Raw genomic sequence first — 17,903 nt, 5'->3', positions numbered from 1 at the left:
TGTCCTGTATGCAGTTTTCCCACCGGACCTAAAACCGTGGTCCCAGCCATATGCAGTCCCGTATTGCATAAAACATGATGTAAACCCAGCCTAAGTTATGGGTTGTAGATTTATGTACAGCAGAAAATAGTCCATTACTGTGCTAACCAGAAAAGTTTGTCAAGATAAATACTTGTGTCAAAAATAACAGATGTAATGTGATACCTTTTGTTGGCTTACCAGAAAAATAACTTGCAAATCTAACTTCAGGTATTAATCCTATAATACTTTCAGTACTACCATGCAGTCATGTAGAAATGGAGTACTTTAAAGTATAAAAACTTTTGGAATCTAAAGCTGCATGGCTCTGCATCTAAAGCTTGGTTAACGTCACTTATGTAACGCAAGTTTACAAAATCAAAAAAAAAAGAGAGATCCTAAAACTTAGCCTTTATTATCTCTTAATAAAAAAAAAAGTTAAATTACAAACATCGCACTGGTGAAACTAATTAACCTATAGGCCAGGGGTACTCAACTGGCGGACCGCTGTCCAGATCCGGACCGCGCCCAACAGTCATCCAGACCTCCAGCCAGATCTCCTCTCATTCATTTGTATCGGTGTCTTTAAGACACCGATACAAATGAATAGCCGCGGCCCGGAGCAATGGAACACTGTGTTCCCTGCCTGGCGCTTCTCCTATGATGCAGGCAGCGCGATTAGCCTGACCTGGTACGGGAGCCAACCTTTCAGGTACAAATTTGTGTTCCGCCACCTGTGACTCTCCAGTTGTTGTAGAACTACAATTCCCATCATGACCTTCTGTCTGTGCATGATGAAAGTTGTAGTTTGCAACAGCTGGAGAGTCACAGTGGCAAAGTTCATGTAGGGGACATAGTGGCATAAATAACTGGCACAGTGGCATCAATTATTTTGGACACTGAGGAACAATTAGTCGGGACAGGGCACAGTGTTTGTCAAAAATGTATTTGGGGGCATAGTGTGTGGCAGTAATATTACAGGGTAATAGTATGTGGCAGTAATATTGCAGGGGAATAGTGTGTGGCTGTAATATTCCAGGGGCCCAATGTGTGGTAGTATTATATTCAGGGGGTACAGTGTGTGGCAGAATAATTTTCATTGGTACAGTGTGTGGCAGTAATATATTAGGGGTACAGTGTGTGTGTGGCAATATATTCAGGGGTACAGTGTGTGGCAATATTCATGGGTACAGTGTGTGGCAATATATTCAGGGGTACAGTGTGTGGCAATAGATTCAGGGGTACAGTGTGTTGCAATATATTCAAGGGTACAGTGTGTGGCAGCAATATATTCAGAGGGTACAGTGTGTGGCAGCAATATATTCAGAGGGTACAGTGTGTGGCAGTAATATATTCAGAGGGTACAGTGTGTGGCAGTAATATACCAGGGGTACAGTGTGTGGCAATATTCAGGGTACAGTGTGTGGCAGTATTATATTCAGGGGTACAGTGTGTGGCAGTATTCAGGTCATACATCCTCCACACTTCAGTTGCTCGTTTGCTCTTTCCTTCATTGCACTGAGGCCGCTATTTGTGAACCAGGCCTTAGCGCTCAGCCCGGACCTTCACCAGATGGCAGACCTGGATAAGTGGACCCTCACTAAAAATAGTTGAGTACCCCTGCTATAGGCAGACTATTGATTGACAAGAGGCAGACTATTCATACATATTGTAGGTACTTCTTTTACATCCACATATGAGAGATTTTTTTACTTGAGAGAAATGGGGTTACACATTTTGGGGGACATTTTTCACCTATTACCCCTTGTGAAAATGAAAAATTTGGGGTAATCTGCATTTTAGTGAAAAAATTCTAATTTTCATTTCCACTAGAGAGGAGCGTAAATTCGATTTGTCACGAACTTCTCGGCTCGGCAGTTGATGACTTTTCCTGCGTAAATTAGTTCAGCCTTCAGGTGCTCCGGTGGGCTGGAAAATGTGGATACAGTCCTAGGAAAGAGTCTCCTAGGACTGTATCCACCTTTTCCAGTCCACCGGAGCACCTGAAAGCTGAACTAATTTATGCAGGAAAAGTCATCAACTGCCGAGCCGAGAAGTTCGTGACAAATCGAATTTACTGTAAGTTCGCTCATCTCTAATTTTCACATCCAACTTAGTGTGCCATGTGGGTGCTTTTTGCTGTTCTGGCACCATGGGGGCTTCCTAAATGCAACATGCCCCCCCAAAACCATTTCAGCAAAATTCACTCTCCAAAATCTTGTCGCTCCTTCTATTCTGAGCCCTCTAGTGCACCCACAGAGCCCTTTACATCCACATATGAGGTATTTCGTTACTAGAGAGAAATTAGGTTACACATTTTGGGGGGCTTTTTCTCCTTTTACCCCTTGTAAAAATACAAGATATGGGTCTACAAGAATGTTAGTATAAAAAAATGAAGATTTAGAATTTTTGCCTCCACCTTGCTGCTATTCCTTTGAATACTTTGAGGGGTGCAGTTTCTATAATGGGGTAATTTATGGGGGATTTCTTACAGAAATGGCCCCTCAAATCCACTTCAATTCAAAAATTTAGGTTTAGAATTTTTTGTGAAAATTTGGAAAACTGCTGCTACACTTTGAAGTCCTCTCATGGGTTCATAAAGTAAAAACATGTCAACTTTATGATGCAAACATTAAGTAGACATTGTATATATGAATCAATATCATTTATTTGGAATGTCTATTTTCCTTACAAGCAGAGCTCTTCAAAGTTCGAAAAATGCTACATTTTCAAATTTCTTATGAAAGTTGGTTTTTCTTTTTCACCAAGAAATGATGCAAGTATCCACAAAAATTTACCACTAACATAAAGTAGAATATGTCACGAAAAAACTGTCTCTGAATCAAATTCAAAAGTTAAAGCTTCCCAGAGTTATTAATGCTTAAAGTGACAGTGGTCAGATTTGCAAAAAATGGCTGCGTCCTTAAGGTCAAAATGGGCTGCGTCCTTAAGGGGTTAAAGGACAACTGCAGCGGTATGACACTTTGATTGTTTGATTGCGGGGGGTCCGACCACTGGGACCCCCCCCCCTTGATCTCCCTAACGGGGTGCCGCCATAAGCGCTTATGGTGAGCGCTAAGGCGCGTAGCGTCGACCTAGAGGTCGACGGTGATGCCCAGTCTCCTCCCCGTCCCCATACAGTTCTATGGGGGAGGCGGGGAGGCACGAATGCTGCCTCCCCGCCTCTCCCATAGAGATGAATGGAGGAGGCGTGCCGGCTGCAACGTCATGTACGGGACAGCCGCGGCCCCATACATGAGATCACAGGGGGTCCCAGCGGTCGGACCCCCGCGATCACTTATCCCCTATCCTGTGGACAGGGGATAAGTGTTAATCACGCTGCAGATGTCCTTTAATAAGAGATAATAGAGGCTGGTTTTTTTTCTTCGATTTTGTATTACTGATCCTTCATTTTTGGGTATCCTAGTACTCTATTTATTCTTTAGTGATGCAAGTTTAGCATGTACAATGAGTTAAATTCTGCCATTTGGGTCCATCACTAGACGGAAGAAAAAAAGAATATATTTTTAGCTATATATTTGTTTGGCTGGCATGTCAGTATACCACAAAAAAAGGTATTTTAAGAATGTTTCCATTTCTCTCTACTATTCAGCCAGAAAATATCATGCTGCTGGATCAAAGTAGCCCAAACCCTCGAATAAAACTTATAGATTTTGGAATTGCCCACAAAATACAAGCTGGAAATGAGTTCAAGAATATATTTGGAACCCCTGAATTTGTCGGTAAGTTGGAGAGGCCGTTTTGCAGGTTTACAAAAGCTTTTTGCATTCCACTGCTGTCTAAATTTTGCATACATTTTATGTAAGAATACCTAAAATCTGTGAGAGTCTGAAAAGATCGGAATATTGTAGACAGTTACTCAACCTTTTCTTCTGGCTATCTAAAGCAGTGCTCCGGTAAGTGCAAAAGGACTGTACTGTTTGCCAATAACAGCACGGACAACTTCTATATACAGCAGCATCTTCTACCTCCACCGCCTCCTGTCATACATGCTGATGGGAGAGGGGGCAAAAAAGTTAAAAATAAATAAAAAGGTCTACAACCTTTCATCTTTCTGTAGATACTAATGGTAGGATAGCTTGCAATAAAGTTGCAGCTTCCTTTGCCTGTTCCTGTTTCTCGTTTGTCTCTTCATGCCTTTCCTTTCTTTTCTCTCATTTCTCTGTCCTTCTGCAGACTGCTCACCTTTTTATTTTCTAGTACCTCTCCTGCCATGATGTCCACATCCAGTTTTAGCTGCATCCTCTGAGATAATGATGGCACAATATGTCAGCAGCTACCACTAGGGGAGCTTGTAGTATCCAGATTTACACAGCCAGCATTGCATTTAAAGCGTTACTATCTTTCTACAAAAGTTTTATTTTGACGCAGGGACATGTCAAAAGTTTTAAGTAATCAGGAGGGCTCAGTGCTGAGAACCCCATCGATGGGAGACATAGCCAGGTGAAGTGCACGCCAGTAGCTTCGCTCATGGCCTGGCACTCAGCCCGTCTGCTTGTAGGTTACAGCTTCATTATAGTCTATGGAGCCGTCACCTGCAACCAGACTGACTGAGCGCCAATTAGGGAGCGAATCACGCTACTGACACGTACTTTACCCGGCTAGATCTCCCGATCGGTCGAGGTCTTAGCACTGAGACCGACCAATCAAAAATGTTTACATTTCCCTGAAACATTGTTAACATTTTTTTTTATTTTTTTTTTTATTAATTATTAATGCTGTAATGGGAGCTGTATAAATCTCTTTGTAGTAAGCCCTCTCCCCGGTGGTGTATACAGTAAATGGTTACTAGATGGTAAGGTAAGAATATTGAAAAAAAAAAAAAAGTTTAAAAGAGAACAATTAAGAAGAGAAAATGCACAGTAAAAAGTAGAACAAACATGCATGTTACTCGGCACCATCATTATTTGATAGAGTGAAGAGTAATTACAAGGAACGTCACGCTACCTAGAGCACCTGGCTAATCTCTTTATTACAAGGTCATGACATTGTACACTTCCTTCTAATATCCAAAGCAGATTAAGGCTGCCGATTGTCAAAACTACAACGAGAAAAACTATGGCCAGATCTGCACCTCTTTCATGTTCTACAGGGATGTGAAAATCCTGCTCAGGGTGTATGCAGGCTCCAGACTCGAGCCCGCTTCATACCCGGTGGCCCCCAGCTGATTTCAGTAGCTAGCCGGCATGCAGCGATTGCTGTGGGCGGCTATTAACCCTTTAGATCATCGCTGTCAAAGCTGACAGTGGCGTCTAAAGGGATATGTAAATGCTCCCTGGTGGGAATAGAAGTGCATTGATCTGTATGAGGAATCTAATCTCTTAAAAGTCCCCCCAAAAAAGTTAAAAAGCTTACATATAAAAGAAAAATGTAAGCATAATAAAAATAAACATATTTGGTATCGCTGCATGCATCATTGTTTGAACTATTAAAATGTAACGTTATATATTCCATACTGTAAATGTAAGAAAATTACCAAACCCCAGAATTGCAATTTTTTAGAACATCCCTGAAAAAAAAAAATGATCACAAACAGCTTATGGCGCGAAAAATGAGCCCTCATACAGCCCAGTATATAAAAATATATAAAGTTATAGGGGTCAAAAAATGGCAAATTGAAAAATAAAAAATAATTCTAAAAGTTCAAATATATATATATTTTTTTATTTAGTAAAATTTTACGGAAACTAATACAAATTTGGTATTGCTGTAATCAGGGCGATTACCCAAAGTATCAAAATAACATGTTAGCTTGACCACAAAGAAAATAGCCTATAAAAAGAAAACCTACTACATTTGCAAAATGAGCCTAAAAAACATCCAAAACAGTTGTACTTTATAAACCACCCTGATTTGTAAGGGTGCATGCCCACCATATTTTTGCTATACAGTTCCAAGTTAAAAAACGTACGGAACCGTATGCATTGACTTAACATTGTAAACCTTATGTCAAACGCATCATCCAGTTTAGTCCGTTTTGTGTCTTATACGGTTTTGTCCATTTTTTTTTTTTTTAACCCGTACCCAAAACCGTAGACTACCACGTTTTGTGGTCCGGCTGAAAAACCGTATTTTTAACATGGGAGTCAATGTGAAACTTTATTAAAAATGGAATGAAAAATTTTAAACGTATGCAGTTTTTTCTTTAAAAAAAAACGGACATCAGTTTTCAAACCATATATGGGTTGAAACTTGTACACACAGTTTGATACAGTTTAGTCAGGTTTTGAGGAATCCGTTTTTCATCAAAAACCTGTGACGGGAACTGTATTGCAAAAACGTGGTGTGCATGCACCCAAAGTTGTTTTAGCAGTTGCTGGAAATCTGTGCCTGGGAAAATCTGCATCATTTTGCATAAAAATACACTCCAGATTGTCCAGCATTATAGTGGATTCTTACCAGCAGAATATACAGAGAAAAAAAAGCTCCAGTTGCAGATTTTTCTGCTGATTTGCAGAATCTTGGCAAAATATGTAGCACTACAGATTTTTTACTGATTTACCATCTAATTCCAATATTTTGATCCCGTGTGATCTTCAGCTCCATTTGTGATTAGGGGGTTATGCCCATTCTATGTTATATAAAAGAATAAACCTACTTACCTCCAGAGCTCACGCAGTGCCTCCTGTTTTCTGCTTCGGACCGTGAGAAAGCATGATGCCTGGACCGGGAGTGCCGACGTTTCCTAGAGTGTCTCGCCTCGACCAGTGATTGGCGGAGCATCAGTGTGACACTCTGGACCCCGCCGTCACTCCAGGCCCAAACGTCATGCTTTTTCACAGGTAGAGGATCACAGCTGGGGACCAGAATGGGAAACTGGAGGCACAGCCGGAGTGCTGGAGGTAAGTAAAGGTTCATCTTATCTTTTTAAAGTATAATGGGTATTCTTCTGAATTCCCTCCCCCCCCAATTCCCCTTTTCACTGGACTAGTGAACTGAACTTTGCAGAGTATGGTACGGTTGCCCCGGAAACCACACTGCCCAGCTTGGCCTACTTCTCCCCATGCAGGAGCTGGGGATGGCGTGGGATCGAAATAATGGACTTCCGCTTTAGGCCTCTTTCATACTGCCATTGTCATCCTGTAAGTAATACTATTACGTTCAGATCTCCTGAAATTGGCTGTCCAAGGATCACAGTAATGTCAATGGGATCTTTTTAGTGTCCGTTCTCATCAGTTGCAGTCTTATGATTCTAGTCCGTTATTTTGATGGGACAAAAGATGGTGCATGCACTAATTTTTCTCCTGTCAAAAATAAGGGACATGTAATGGACATTAAAAATTTAACATTGAAGTCTCTGGATGAAGGATGACAACTAATGGCAAACGTTAGTGTCTGTAATTTGTATATTCCGTTATGATCCATTATTGCTACGGAGCATGCTCAGTAAAGCCTCACAACCGGGAAGTCACATTGGTAAACTGGAGGGGTTAAAATTAGCAGATCATAATGGATGGCCAATGTTACTTATTTCAACAGAATGTCCGTAAAAATAAGACATTAGCCATCCGTTATGATTGGTTGTGATCAGATATTTTATCCGTTTATTCATGAGCCATTATTGACGAATAAGGGGGCAATAAAAGGCAGGATCATGACGGTAGGATGAAACTAGCCTTAAATGGGTTATCCAGGAAAAAACTTTTTATATATATATATATATATATATATATATATATATATATAATCTCAACTGGCTCCAGAAAATTAAACAGATTTGTAAATTACTTCTATTAAAAAATCTTAATCCTTTCAGTACTTGTGAGCTTCTGAAGTTGAGTTGTTCTTTTAAGTGCTCTCTGAAGACACGTGTCTCGGGAACTGCCCAATTTAGAAGAAAATCCCCATAGCAAACCTCTTCTAAACTGGGTGGTTCCCGAGACACGTGTCATCAGAGAACACTTAGACAGAAAAGAACAACCTTAACTTCAGAAGCTCATAAGTACTGAAAGGATTAAGATTTTTTTAATAGAAGTAATTTACAAATCTGTTTAACTTTCTGGAGCCAGTTGATAAATATAAAAAAGTTTTTTTCCTGGATAACCCTTTTAACTCCCTATTGATTCCTATAAGGGAAACGCATTTACAGTGTAGCCACAACATAAATCAACATCTCATCCACAGAGCTAATACTGTTAAAGCTGTGGATTTTCCACAGTTTATATGTGACTGTTTTTGTTATAACCTTTGTAAATTCAGTGGAACTCTCAACAGATGGAATTTACCAAGCTTAGTTTTATAGTTTATCAGTCATCATAACGTATGGTGGGAAAACACGTTTAAGCGTCACCAGCGTTACTTTATTTTAATAATAAGTAAACATGTTTTAAATAAGCTCCTCTTTTGTGTGTAATATGTGATTTTTATTACCCTTTGTTCACAGCTCCTGAGATTGTCAACTATGAACCTCTTGGACTGGAGGCTGATATGTGGTAAGCAATAAATGATTACTAGTGTGGATACTCCTACCGGCAGTAATCCTAGGTGATCCTAAAGGTGCAGATAACCACATCCAGTGACTTCTCATTGAAGAAAGCCCAATGTACCAAGGGTACAGTTGCCTTGGACATCCAGGAATAGTAACCGTGCGGTACCTTGGCCCCATTCACTTCAATGGAACGGAGCTGCAATACCACACACAACCTGAGGATAGGGGTGGTGCTGTTTTTTTTTTTTTTTTTTTTACAAGCCAGATATGTTTTTCTAGATAAACCCTTTTAAATATTTGTTTGCAAGGAAAGGATGGGAAAATGAAGTTCTGTTTTCCCTGTGGAATTTGTGGCATTTAAAGGGGTTTTATCATCTTGCAAAGGTATCCCCTATCAACAGGATAACTATCTGAATGCGAGGTCCAACTGCTAGGGTCCCCCACAATCTTGAGAACGGAAATCCGAATCTTCACTGAGAATGAAGGGGTGGGTCACCTCAACTTTATTCATTCTTAATGGGAGCTGTTGGAGTGCCACATACAGCTTTGGCTCTCTATGCAGTTCCCATAATGAATGAAGAATTGGGGGCACATATGAGACCTGCTGCATTATTGTTACGGGAGACTCCGGTGCCCATTCTAAAAATTGCGGGGGTTGGGTCCTGTAGATAGGGGATAAACAACCATGATCGGAAAACCCCTTCAATACCAAGTTACTTATCCTACTTTTTTGTATGACATATGCACCTTTCAAGAAAGGAAGGGGTCACACAAGCAAAGATTTCATAATATATAAATAAACTTAATTTCATCAAGAGTAAAAGACATATATCCTTTAACCCCTTGAGGACATGTGGTGTAAATGTACGGCGTTGCATCGAGTAACTTCGCGCACCGCGCCGTATATTTACGGCACGGCTATGAAGCCCAGGCACTGCGCTCGCTTCATGCACGGTGGGTCCCGGCGGCTGTCAGTAGCCGCGGACTTGCCGGTAATGGTAGACCTCAGCGATCGTGCTGATGTCCGCTATTAAACAAAGCAAGAATTTTACATTATTCTTTACAATGAATCACTAGGGTAAGCACGAATATCCATTTTTCACCATTCACTTGAAAAAGTAAAACGTAACTTTTCTTGCCATCAGTTTAAAAATCTGTAACACAGTTCTCTTATTACCAATGTATCTAAGATTTAGCAGCTTTGCTGCGTAACCCATAGAAAAAGTAGTGGTATAGCTGCAGACTATACCTGTTTACTATAGAGAACTGCCGCCGCCATGCCTATCCTGCCTTCCAGCGCGGTGACCGCTGTGTCTTACTACACAGTGCATCCACAGCACATGTGCCTGTCCCGTTGTCTTTAATGTGCGAGCACCACTGCATCCTTGTGTGACCTGGTTCACTTTGTAAGGACATCACTTATTTTACCCTAATATGTATGGTAAACCCCCCCCCAATTTTTTTTTGTGTAAGGAAATTTAAACAAAAATCATAAATTTGCAAATTTGGGGGGTTTCGTTTTCACGCTGTAAACTTAACGGTAAAATGTACATGTTTTATTCTCTGAATCAATACGATTAAAATACCAATGGTTACATACATTTCTATTACCGTATATACTCGAGTATAAGCCGAGTTTTTCAGCACGATTTTTCGTGCTGAAAACACCCCCCTCGGCTTATACTCGAGTGAACTCTCCGCCCTCAGTGGTCTTCAACCTGCGGACCTCCAGATATTTCAAAACTACAACTCCCAGCAAGCCCGGGCAGCCATCGGCTGTCCGGGCTTGCTGGGAGTTGTAGTTTTGAAACCTCTGGAGGTCCGCAGGTTGAAGACCACTGCGACCTTCGACCTCATCCAGACCACGCACCCCCTTTTAGTTTTGTACTCGCCTCCGCTCGGTGGGACATTAGGGTGCGCTGGTCCGGTGCTGCAGGACTGTCCGGTGGGATAGTGGTTCCGGGCTGCCATCTTCACCGGGGGGCCTCTTCTCCGCGCTTCGGGCCCGGCCCCGGAATAGTCACGGTGCCTTGACGACGACGCAGAGGGACATTCATTACCAACGTCCCTCTGCGTTGTCGTCAAGGCAACGCCTCTATTCCGGGCCCGAAGCGCGTTGAAGAGGCCCCCGGGTGAAGATGGCAGCCCGGAACCACTATCCCACCGGACAACCTCCCCACCGGACAGTCCTGCAGCACCGGACCAGCGCACCCCGGGGGGGGGTGTGGGATGATGACAAGGGGATGATGACAGGCGGTGATGATGAAGGGGGGGGCTGATGACATGTGGTGATGATGACAAGGGGATGATGACAAGGGGATGATGAAGGGGGGGGTGTGGGATGATGACAAGGGGATGATGAAGGGGGGGTGTGGGATGATGACAAGGGGATGATGACGAGGGGGTGTGGGATGATGACAAGGGGATGATGAAGAGGGGGTGTGGGATGATGACAAGGGGATGATGAAGGGGGGGTGTGGGATGATGACAAGGGGATGATGAAGGGGGGGTGTGGGATGATGAAGGGGGGGGTGTGGGATGATGAAGGGGGGGTGTGAGATGATGAAGGGGGGATGATGACAGGGTGTTAATGACGGGGGTCTGGATGATGACAGGGGGGATGATGTATTTCCCACCCTAGGCTTATACTCGAGTCAATAACTTCTCCTGGGATTTTGGGCTGAAATTAGGGGCCTCGGCTTATATTCGGGTCGGTTTATACTCGAGTATATATATGGTATTGAACTGCTTTTAAAAAAAAATCTCAAACTTTTTTTTTTTTTTTTTTACAAAATCAGTACGTTTTAAAATTGTCCTATTTTGACCACTTCTAACTTTCTTATATTTTCGTATTCAGGGATGTGTGAGGTCTCATATTTTGTGCCATGATCTGTAGATTGTTTTAGTAGCATGTTTGCGCATATGTGTATTTTTGATTGCTTTTTATAAAAAAAAATTTGCAGTTTGATGTGACAAAAAAGCAGAAATTTTGGACTTAATTTTTTATTTTTTTTTTGCAACGTTTACACCGTTCGCCATATGGGATTATTAACATTATATTTTTATAGCCGAACCAAAAAGAAAGAGGTGCCGGCACAAGCGGTTTCTGTGTGTAGCTCAAGGAATAAATAACTGTAATCACCAGCTCTATGTTGTGAATATAGTCCTAAGATTGTCCTGTGGTGCTCTCCCCCCAATACAATGTGCAGCAATCGTGAATGAAAACGGAAAAGAAGAAAGGGGAACTCACGGGTCTTCTCTTATCCAGACATTTTATTAGGTGGTTGACAGCAGTGAGAATGCCAGGCCGATCTTTATGCCACGCCGGACCAGAGACTAACAGGAGCCATGATGGTTATAGGTATTTCGTGCCGCTCCCGGCGCTTCTCCTCAGTGACATTGACCAGGTAAAATACCTGCTGGTCAGGTACGTCACTGGAGGTGTTCACTATACTCGTAGGGAATTTAACCCTTACATATTTGACTACATACAAAGCATGCATATCACATACAATGAATAATCCTAATACAGCAGCAATTCTACTAATAGACTAATAATACCACAAGGGAACAAAGAATTATATTAAAGCGCTCATGTCTAAACGGTCATTAAGACCGAAACTACCATGCGCTTTAGTTCTAATGAGGGGATGGGGAAAAAAAACAAAGGGACCAAAAGAAAGTCTGTCTCATGGAGATAGAAGAAAAGAATTTCAACTTGAACATTGTTAATCTATCTGACATGACACTGGACGGTGCTATGCTCTCTGTCCTATCAAAAGGACTTAACTTTTGCTTGGCCGAGAACTTTGAGGTCTAAATCTAAAGTTTTTCCATAATAAATCTAATACGCATTCAAGAACTGAGGGAGAAATTCCTGTTAGCATAGGACCGCTGGGGTTTTCAGTAATGGGTGAAGATACACAAGCAGAACTAGATTGCCTAGGAAATCTGATAGATTTATTATCTGAAAATGACCCGGATCCCATCTCTGATACTATATGTCCCCGAATTCACAGGAGGAGTGGCCTCCACCTATCCAGGCAGGTAGTAACATCGAGACTTTTTAAAGAAGAGTCCTCGAAGACATAAAAGCATTAAAATTCCCTTCTGCCCCCTCAAATTTAACTCTGGCTGAAATTAAAGCCTTAGAAACCCTGAAAAAACAAGAAAATATATAATTAAAAAAAATCAGATAAATTGGAAAATATTGTCATCATATAAAAAAGAATACTATTTAACTGAAGCAGAACGCCAGCTTAGCGACGAGATCTTGCTTTAAATAATCAGTAACCCCACACCTAAATTAATTATGAAGTTGCAGACTTTCCTAAGGCACTACATAGAAAATGGCATTCTGTCAAAAAGAATGGCAGAAAAATTGTTACCCCCGAATTCATGTGAGGCTCCATTGGTATTTTCTCCCTAAGATACACAAAACATTGGTGTCCCCACCCGGGGGACCTATTGTCTCTGGGGTGGGGACACTAATGGAGCCATTGTCCAAATTCATCAACTGGCTCCTACACCCCCTGCTTGCCGAGATCCCTTCACTAGTTAAGGACACAAACTATTTCCTTCACACTTGAGGGGTTTAATTGCTTTAAAAATAGTATTGTTGTATCCATAGATATAGAAAGCTTGTATACAAGCATCCTGCAAACAGGTAGTGTAGAAGTAATCAGGGATTTTTTACAAAAATCTGATAAAAGCCTAGGTTTTATTAATTTTGTGTGTGTTGCCTTGGATCTTATTTTAGCGGGCAATCGCTTCAGGTTCGGGGACGAGTGGTTTGTGCAGACCGGCGGTGTAGCAATGGGCATGCCAGTAGATTGCACACGGGCAAATTTGTATGTAGCAGCCTTAGAAAAAAGGTATATCTTCACCGCCAATAACCCGTTCCTGAAGCATGTTGCCTGCTATCGGCATTTCGTCGATGATATCTTTATGGTGTGGTCTGATACTGAAGAAACCTTCATTGAATTTATGGCACAGCTCAATAAGGTAAATAATATGAATTTAAAATTCACCTGGAAAGTAGGCCCCAAAAGTTTAGAATTTTTGACGTTTTAGTTGTATAAGAAGAGGATAGTTTGATAACCCAAGGGTGTCGAAAACCCACAGCTTGCAATGCACTTTTACATTTTAGTAGCTATCATCCAGAACGTACAAAGGTAGCTGTCCCTTACGGACAATTCTTAAGATTAAAGAGAATAAACAGTAGAGAATGCGATTACATTACTCAAGCAGAAGACCTTAAACAAAGGTTATTGATAAGAGGATATCCTATGTATGTTCTGGATAAAGCAATGAGAAAAGCAGAAAAAGTAAACCGTACAGATTTTTTACAGAAGAACAAATATAAAACAAAGAAGAAAGATACCAAGCATCAGAACAGGTCCCCCCCCAAAAGTCCAGTAACAAACAATACATTTAAATACAGCCCTATGGCTGAACAAATAAAGGAATCTATAAAGAAAAACTGGTTCTTAATACAGAGCAACATAGATCTTAACCCCCTTAAAGACGCAGCCCTTTTTCGCAATTCTGACCACCGTCGCTTTAGGAATTAATAACTCAAACGCTTTTACCGAATATTCTGAGATTTTTTTTCGTGATATATTCTACTTTATTTTGGTGGTAAATTTTCGGCGTTACTTGCATCCTTTTTTGGTGAAAAATCCCAAAATTTCATGAAAATTTTGAAAATGTTAAATTTTTCTAACTTTGATGCTCTCTACTTGTAAGGAAAATGGATATTCCAAATAAATGTAATTTTTATTCACAAATACATGTCCACTTTATGTTGGCATCATAAAATTTACATATTTTTGCCTTTTGAAAATATTAGAGGGCTTCAAAGTCAAAAAAAATTTCAAAGTAAAAAAAATTCATGAAAATTGCTAAATCTGAAGGGACAGATGTTACAGAACTACAACTCCCAGCGTGCCTGGGCAGTCTAGGCATGCTGAGTTGTAGTTTGGCAACATCTGGAGGGCTACCGTTTGGGCACCACTGTAACAGTGGTCTCCAAACTGTGACCCTCCAGATGTTGCAAAACTACAACTCCCAGCATGCCCAGACAGCCTTTGGCTGTCTGGGCATGCTGGGAGTTGCAGTTTGGCCTTCCTAGTGGTTGCCACAGTAAAGATCACTTTACTTTCACTTTCATTCCCCCCCCTCCCCTCCCACCTTAGTTTCCCTACCTGAACCAGGATTCAGCAGTCTCCAGCGACGATCCGGGGTCCCCAGGAATCTTCTCCTCACAGGTACCGGCCTCCATCTTCTTCCCACGTTCCCCTCGGCATCCAGGGGTGGGCAGAATGGGGGGGTTGCCATGGCAACCCACTGTCCTGCCCTGCCATTGGTCAGAATCAGTTCTGACCAATGGCAGGGGATAGAAGGAGATCGCAGCACTGCGACCTCGCTCCTATCCCTCAGGATGATCAGGGCTGTCCCTGACAGCTCCGATCATCCCTATTTTCTGGGTGATCGGGTCACCAGAGACCCGATCAGCCCGGAATAGCAGAAAATCGCATGTCTGAATTGACATGTGATTTTTCTGCGATCGCCGACATGGGGGGGGGGGGGGGGGGGGGTCTCAGGACCCCCCTCGACGGTCCCCAACCGGCTAGCGGCGGGGACCTGAATTCCCACGGGCATATGCATACGCCCCCACGTCCTTAAGGACTCGGGATGCAGGGCATATGCATACGCCCGGCGTCCTTAAAAGGTTAAAGAATATGCAAATAGTGATCCACTAGTAGCGTATAAAAAATGCAAAAATATAAAGGACGTACTAGTAACAAGTAAACTTAAAGAAGACACCAGAAAAGAAACATGGCTAAGAAAGAGCTTGAGCCCAGGGAATTATAGGTGCGGAACCTGTAACTGGTTCTCCTACCTTTGTACAGACAAATACGTTAGTCTAGGAGCAGAGGTAGTATGCTTTAGAGATATGTGTTGCAGAAGCAACCACGTAGTCTATGCCATAGTTTGTGATTGTAAACGTTTTTACATAGGGAGCACAAAAAGAACTCTTAATGTAAGATTCAGGGAACATGTTAATTCCATAAGAACAAACAAAGTATCCCCGAGGTTAATTGAACACAGAAAAAGAAAGGAGCACAATGGTAATGTGAAAAATGTTGTTTCTGGGGCTCGAGAAAGTAGAGTTCAAAAGAGGAATTGACAGGAGGAAAGCTCTGTTACAACGAGAAGGTAAATGGATCATTAGAACTAAAGCGCATGGTAGTTTCGGTCTTAATGACCGTTTAGACATGAGCGCTTTTATATAATTCTTTGCTCCCTTGTGGTATTATTAGTCTATTAGTAAAATTGCTGCTGTATTAGCATTATTCATTGTATGTGTTATGCATGCTTTGTATGTAGTCAAATATGTTAGGGTTAAATGCCCTATGAGTATAGTGAACGCCTCCAGTGACGTACCTGACCAGCAGGTATTTTACCTGGTCAACGTCACTGAGGAGGTGTGGTCTGGAGAAGCGCCGGGAAATACCTATTACCATCATGGCTCCTGTTCGTCTCTGGTCCGGCGTGGCATAAAGATCGGCCTGGCATCCTCACTGCTGTCAACCACCTAATAAATGTCTGGATAAGAAGAACAGTGAGTGCCCCCTTCTTCTTTTCCGATCATATTTTTATAGTTCGGACATTTACGCATGTGCCGATACCAAATATGTTTATTATTTAAAATTTTTTACACTTTTGTGTATTAATATGGGGAAAAGGCATGATTTAAAACTTGGGGAGGGGCATTTTCACATTTATTTTACACTTTTATAGTCCCCATAGGGGACTATTTATAGCAATGATTTGATTGCTAATACTGTTCAGTGCTATGCATGGGATATAGCACTGATCAGTATTATCGGCGATCTTCTTCTCTGGTCTGCTGGAAAGCAGATCAGTGCAGAAGACCCCGAAAGACGGACGGAGGCAGGTGAGGGGACCTCCGTCCACCATCTTGGCTGATCTGATCCCGGCGGGCAATTAGATCAGCCATTCAAAGTTCCGCATTGCTGAAGATGCCGTGATCTGTATTGATCATGGCATCTGAGGGGTTAATAGCAGATATCAGCGCAATCGCTGATGTCTGCCATTACCGGCGGGTCCGTGGCTGCTGACAGCTGCCGGGAATTAAGCAAGCGCAGCTCCTCCTCTCGCGCCACAGCTGCACCGTAAATGTAAGGCGCTGTGTGGCCTATGTCCTTAAGGGGTTAAAGCATTCCTGGATACCTCACAAAAAAAAGTTTTGTTACCTTATTCTGGTCATGTGTATATATAATTTGTATTTGTCTAGCACCTATATTTTTCACAAATATTTTCTATCCGTTGCTCACTGGCTTTGTCATGCTGTGCTTTCGAGAGGGTGTGTCCTTACTCTGCATGACTTATCTACCTCCCTGAGTGCTTGGACTCTTTATCCAATCACTGCAGGCTGCTCTTTTTTGCATTCTGCAGTCTGATTAGTGCTAGTACCGCCCTCACTTACTGGACTTTGTCCATGCCGGTGCTTCAGATTGGACAAAGATGATGCTGCAGCCAGACAGGATTATGTTCTGGATGGTTTGTGGTGTGTTTTTTTTTTTTTTTTTGCCATGATCTCTATATAAAGGAAATAACCTAATTTTCTAGTTAAAGTATATTAGAAAGGTTAATGTTTTGCCAAGATGTACAACATATAAAAAGTTTTTAAAGCTGACCGTGCCCATTTAAATAAAATAACTTTTGTGGGTAATGAAATTAGGTGGATTGAAAATGTTTTAACTTTATTTGTATCCCCTATTAAGCTTTGCAGAATATAATGTTAGTGTTTCTAAAAGCACTTAAAGGGGTACTCCGCTGCTCAGTGTTTGGAACAAACTGTTCCGAACGCTGGAGCTGGCGCTGGGAGCTCTTGAAGTCATAGCCCCGCCCCCTCATGATGTCTTGCCCCACCCCCTCAATGCAAGTCTATGGGAGGGGGCGTACCAGTCAGATCCAACAAAAAATGTTTCCAATATATCACTTTGTTCCTAATCCTGACCATGTGCATCACATTTTTATGTGTCTAGCACCTTTTTATTTTATTTTTTTATTACACGTTTAATTTAGCTCACTATTCTGAATTCCTCTCAAAGGGAGGGGGCGTGGCCTCACTGTGCAGGTCTCCGCCCCCTCCCTCAGTATGCTGTCTGCTCACATCTCCCCTAGCATTAGCAAAACCACAACTCCCAGCTTGTCCTCACTGACAGTATCGAGACACAAGATGACAGTGGGAGAATTTTTCCTCCAGCTGTGAGCCCTGCGCTCACAGCTGTCAATCAAGGAAGTTTGTCCATGATGCCTGGACACAGCAGGACGTGTATGTGTCCAAGCAGGCAGGGGGGGCAGTTGTTTGACTGGCTTTTTCAGTATGAAATACTGTAAATTT

At 42.0% G+C, this 17,903-nt stretch overlaps 1 protein-coding gene across 1 annotated transcript in view; it reads left to right on the top strand.

Moving 5' to 3' along the window:
* The window catches only part of DAPK3 (death associated protein kinase 3), a 32,789-nt gene that overhangs the window by 9,657 nt on the left and 5,229 nt on the right, over positions 1-17,903 (top strand). The window contains exons 3-4 of the mRNA XM_056573785.1: positions 3,632-3,761; positions 8,423-8,471. Of these exons, the coding sequence (XP_056429760.1) occupies positions 3,632-3,761; positions 8,423-8,471 (179 nt within the window). The remainder of the gene's footprint in view (positions 1-3,631; positions 3,762-8,422; positions 8,472-17,903) is intronic.

Source organism: Hyla sarda, chromosome 1 (assembly GCF_029499605.1).
Source record: "Hyla sarda isolate aHylSar1 chromosome 1, aHylSar1.hap1, whole genome shotgun sequence".
Taxonomy (NCBI): domain Eukaryota; kingdom Metazoa; phylum Chordata; class Amphibia; order Anura; family Hylidae; genus Hyla; species Hyla sarda.
The sequence above is the reverse complement of the archived record's forward strand: the minus strand, read 5'-3'. Positions and strand labels throughout refer to the sequence as shown.